At 62.4% G+C, this 5,192-nt stretch overlaps 1 protein-coding gene across 2 annotated transcripts; it reads right to left on the bottom strand.

Annotated features, from left to right (window-relative positions):
* Positions 1-488: 488 nt before the first annotated feature.
* On the bottom strand, positions 489-4,783 carry RAX (retina and anterior neural fold homeobox). 2 transcript variants are annotated; one of them, XM_068665533.1, is made up of 3 exons: positions 4,288-4,783; positions 3,955-4,169; positions 489-3,241 (listed from the first exon to the last, which is right to left on the bottom strand). In XM_068665533.1, exons 1-3 carry the CDS (start codon positions 4,562-4,564, stop codon positions 2,789-2,791), a joined length of 945 nt encoding a protein of 314 aa, XP_068521634.1. In that variant the 5' UTR covers positions 4,565-4,783; the 3' UTR covers positions 489-2,788. The 2 variants fall into 2 exon arrangements, with proteins under 2 accessions (XP_068521634.1, XP_068521635.1); XM_068665534.1 differs by having other exon boundaries at positions 3,943-4,169; positions 4,288-4,780.
* Positions 4,784-5,192: the final 409 nt, after the last annotated feature.

A 5,192-nucleotide genomic window follows, 5' to 3' on the forward strand; every position in this document is an offset into this window, starting at 1 on the left:
CTGTCTGAAATTGTCTCCATTGCAAGGGCGTAGATTTCTTAATATTTTCACTCGCTATCTTTTATTGGTGTAATTTTTCCTTAGAACTTCAGATGTTGCAAAGAAGTCAAATATAGACACTAACAATACTAGCTTGTTAATACAATTTAAGCAAAAGAATAAATAGATCACTCAGAAACAGCCAGGCTAAGAGTCTTAGCAAAGTTAGAGTAAAGAAGTGGTTAAGGATCTAGATGATTTAATCCACTTTTAAGAAAAGGTTTTACAGTGAGCAATTAGATGCTGGTTAAGGAATTAATCACTAATGGGTCATTAACTCTGACTGCCATTGTACAGTTAACAAGCCGAGGCAGGATTATTAGACTCAGCACCCAATTAAGGAGGAGAAGATATTTACAACAAACTGAACAAATGAGCTTTTAAAATGGAATGGGACAATTTGAGAGAAAGTGTAGGAATACAGGAAACCAGACAAGGTAGGAGAGAGATGCAAGTTCTGTCCCTTTATTGGTTTTAAAAATATTTATCTCTCTGTGACCACTCATGTTTAGCAGATTAGAATGTTTCTTTTTAGCAATAAACTTGTCACTTTCCTTGAAGAACACAACTTATCTTTGTGTGTAGATAATCCATTGCAGGGTTCACATTTACAAAATATAAAAAAGACCTGCTTAATATCCGAGTAAAAGAACAATTGACACAGCTTGACGTAATTACCATTTTTTGCTTGCAGATTTTGGATCAAAAGCTTGATAAAAGTGAATAGGTGTCTTCACTTTGCTGTCCTGTCGCTGTCTGTTATTAGTGCTTGACTCTAAGTTACTGAGCGTCAATGCTGATTCCAGTGCTGAACAGAAAGTCAGGGGGTCTTTCAAGTGGCTTTGCAGGACATAGGAGAATGGGAGGCAACAGGGAGGGAGGGTAATAGCAGCAAAATGTGGGAGAACACCACTGAGATCTTGGGGTTTTGCTTGATAATCGTGAGCAACAAGCATGGGAAACAGGTTTTGGGTGACAATTAAATGCATTCATGTGCAGGAGGGTTTTAAGCCGAGTAACACCAAGCAGGACTGTTCCTGTCCCTGGGGTACCAGGGTGTGTGCAGCCTGTGTAGACATCTGTTAATGTGTGTCTGCTTTTGACGCAGCCCAGGTGTGCAGGCACATCACAAACATGAGGAGACATCTTTCCCTCACAGCCACCGGAGGAGATGTGCCTTACTGCAAGCCCCGTGTTCTGGGCATCCTCAGTGATACAAAGCTCACCTGTAAAAGGGGCAGCGGGGCACACCTACATGCCCCCCAGGCCAGCACGGCTGGGGAAGGGAAGCCCGGACACAGCATGGGGCCTGATACAAAGAGGCAGGCTGGATGCGCGCAGAGGCCAAAGAGGGAGGGAAAGGCGTTTTCAAAATAAAGGGATTCTCATTATTATCTGCAAAAGGAGCTCTCCAGACAACGGATGGGGCTGCTGTGGAGAAGGCTGTGAAGGGATGTTTAGAAACTGCTGTCTGAGGTTAAAAAGCTCCCTGAAGTGAAGCTGAACAAAGCTGACATACTTGTTTCTGACAGGACTCTTAAAGATACGCACAGATTGTGAAAATATAATTAGAAGCCAGCCTTTGTCTGGCCACAACGAGTGGGAAATGGTGAAAGGAGAGGTCTCCCAGTCTGCATTGAATCATCCCCAGGACACAATGAGGACGCTTGTGCATCCTTCTCCCTTCCCTAATGAGAAACGTTAATTGCCACAACCTCCAGAGTGTGCAGAGCGCCCCGTGCCCAGTGGAGGAGAAGGGGTGTTTCATTACAGCTTCTCAGCCCCATTACGGGCAGTAACGGAGATAATGGAAAATAAAGATGCCGCAGATTTAGTTTAGGCTGCTCGGGAAGGGTGCTGTGCAGTGTGGGGTGAGCGCGGCCCAGTGCCTTGCCAGCACCCCAGCCTTGCCAGGCCAGCTGCCCCAGTCAGCCCCCACACAGCGGCTGGGCTGAGGAGCCAGGGACCTGCAGGACCTACCAGACCCTTCTCTGAGGTGGTGGCGTGGGCCGGCAGCCCAGGATGGGGGCAGCAAATCCCATCCAGCCCCCGGGCTGTCCTGCTGGGTGTGGGAACGCTGCAGCTGGGCCCTGGTGGGGCCCCGGCCACTCTTTGCAGAGCATGGAGCCACTGGTTGGGTGTGCGCCCGCCATGGGACCACACCTCTGGCCCCATCAAGAGCCCCCGGCAGTGACTGAGGGGAGCCACCACAGCCAGGGGCAGGGGGCAGTATGAGACCCCCAGCAAGGCTAGGCTGCAAGGAGGGAAAGGGCCACGGCCAGGCCTGCGGCTCCCCACCGCACGCCAGAGGCAGCGAAGGGCCTGGCCTGGGCAGCCCCCTTGTGCAGACACACAACGCACAGCCTTCACACCAGTTGTGGCATTTAATGGTGCAAACAGAAAACCCTCCCCAGATCACACAGGCCTTGGTTCCCAGCCACCCTACGCCGCTCTTCGCCCTACTTCAGCTTTTATTGCAACTAAAGCATCCAGCCAAGAAGGGAGAACGAAAGAGATTTTTTTCCTAAGCTATGATCTGACCCCTAACTCCGCAGGGCATGTGTAAAAGGAGATTAAAAAGACCACAAAATACAAAGCAAGCCAGGGCATGGGGAAAAAGGTGGTGTGAGGGACAGCCCTCCGTTGTCAGGTCCTTGTCCAGAGGAGCCAGAGTGGGTCAAGGGCATCCCTTGGGCATCCCGGTACCAGCCTTCCCAGTGCTTTTGTCCCAGGTGCTGGAAGAAGGAGCTCAGATCGTCTGCCAGGGTTTGCCAATGGACTGGATGTGCTCCTTGGCCTTCATCCTCAAGGCAGCAATGCTGGTGTTGCGTGGGTCCGCCTCGTCCAAGGGGAACTTGTCCACAAAGGTGGCCCCACATTGGTAAGGCGGCGGTGGCCCCATTGCCCCCAGGGGCTGCAGCGCATGGGTCACGGCCGGAGAGTTCAGGAAGGGCGGTGGCGTGTAGCTGCTAGGCAGGCTCTGCGGAGAGGCCACAAAGCCAGGCAGGCTCTGCAGGGCCGTGCCGCTGGGCACAGGCGGGCTGAGCCACGTTTCCAGGGGCAGGCTGCTGCTGAGGGGGCCCATGGGGGTCGCCTGTGGTGAGCGGTTGAAGGAGAGTATAGGTGAGTCCTGAAGCTTCATAGAGGTCACCTCCAGCTTCTCCTGCCGCCGCCACTTGGCCCGTCTGTTCTGAAACCACACCTGCAAGCACAGCCGTGTTAGCCAGGCACCGCTGCCCCCGGACAGCGCTGCCACTGCCATGGAAGGCAAAGGCTTCCCCAGGCACAGAGGGAAACATGAGATGGAGCAGAGGGAATAGAGTAGGGCAGGGCAGGGCAGGAGAAGGCACCGAGGCAGGAGCGGACTTGGAGGTGCTTCCCCGTGGGCTTGGGGAAGAAGCGTGGTGAGGGCCCTCTGGAGACACCCTGCCGCTGGCCGGGCACAGGCTGTGCGGAGCCACCTTGGGGCCGCGCCGCTCCCGGGTCCACCGCCTGGCTCTGCCGCCCCGGTGCCCCGGAGCGGGACACGCCGCTTAACCGGCGGCGGCCAAACGCGAAACGGCCCCGGGCTCCGCCGGTCTGTGCCTGCCGCGTCGGGGCCGTGCGAGCGGGGCCGGCCGGAGACGAGCCCGGAGCTGCGGCGGAGCCCCGCGCCCCGCGGTGCCGCTCGGCCGGGCGCCGGCCGGGGCTCCGGCAGCGGCACCGGAGCAGCGAGGCCGTCGGCGCGGCGGGGCTGAGCGCCTCCCGCTGCCGCGAGTGCGGGGCCGGGCCGAGCCGGGCCGGGGGCTGCCGGCGCCGGCAACGCGCGGCCGCGCCGAGCCCGGCCGGGCCGTGCTGCAGCAGCACTCCCGGGGCCGGGGCCGGGGCCGGGGCCGGGGCCGTCCGTGCGGGCGCGGGCGTTACCTGCACGCGGACCTCGGGCAGGTTGACCTTCATGGCCAGCTCCTCGCGGCTGTACACGTCGGGGTAGTGGGACTTCTCGAAGGCGCGCTCCAGCTCGTGGAGCTGGTAGGTGGTGAAGGTGGTGCGGTTCCGCCGGTGCTTCTTCTTGGGCTGCTCCTCGTCCGACGGCTTCCCCTCGCCGCCGCCGGCGGGCAGCTCGGGGCTGGCGCTGCCGGGGCAGTACGGCTCTGCGGGGGGAGAGAGGCGAGTCAGCGGCAGCGCGGCCGCCCGGCCGGGCCCGCCCCGGGGCGCGGGGACAGCCGCCCGCCCGCCCGGGCCCCGGCGCCCCTCGCCCGCCGCGCTCACCTTGGAAGCGCTCGGCGCGGCCCTGGCGCTCGGCCGGCGGCGGCTCCCCGGGCATCTTGGGGAGGCCGTGCCGGGGACCCCGCTTGTCCGCCTCCTTGGCGCTGCCGGCGCCGCCGTCGGGCGGGAAGGGGCCGAGGAGGCCGTCCTCCTTGGGGAAGCCCAGGATGGCCTCGATGCTGTGCAGCCTCGACGGGTTCCCCCCGGGGCTGCGCGCCGCCGGAGCCGCCAGCGAGAAGGCGCCCTCGGCCATGGCGAGCGGGGCGCCGGGCGGGTGCATGGGGCGGCCGGCCCGGGGTCCCGGCGCGGCGGCGCTCCCGCCCGGCCCCGGGGCGGCGCGGGCAGCTCTGGCACGGCGCCGCCCGGCGGGGCTGGCCTCCTTGGGGCGGGGGAGGAGTGCCGGGGGGCGGCGGGCCAGAGGGAAGGCGAGGCCCCGCGCCGCTCCGGCCTGGCGGGGAGGCAGGGCATCCCCAGGGCCCCGCCGCCGCCGCCCGCTGACCCCCCGCCCCTCCGGCCCCCCCGGCGCCGCCGCTGCCCCCGCCTCTCCCCGCCCCGCCGGCCCCGGACGGCACCGGGCGACGCCACCCGAGGCGGGGCTGGGCGGCCCCCCGCTGCCGCCGGGGCCGGCCCTGGCCGGGCGCCCCGCCGAGCCCCGCCGCCGCAGCCCCGCGGCCGGCCGAGCGCCGTCGGAAGCCGTCGTGGGACAGGCGGGGGGAGCGACCCGGCACGGCGGGGCCCGGGGCGCGGGGGCCGCTTGCCGGTAGCGCGGAGAACGGGCCCGGGGCAGAGGCTCCCGGAGCACCCCCGCAGCTCCAGCCCGCGCCTGTCCCGCGCCTTTGGAGGGCGCCTCGGCCGCGGAGGCGGTTTTCGTCTCAGATGAGAGGCGCGAGGGGGCCGTGGCACGGTCC

Source organism: Anas acuta, chromosome W (assembly GCF_963932015.1).
Source record: "Anas acuta chromosome W, bAnaAcu1.1, whole genome shotgun sequence".
NCBI lineage: Eukaryota > Metazoa > Chordata > Aves > Anseriformes > Anatidae > Anas > Anas acuta.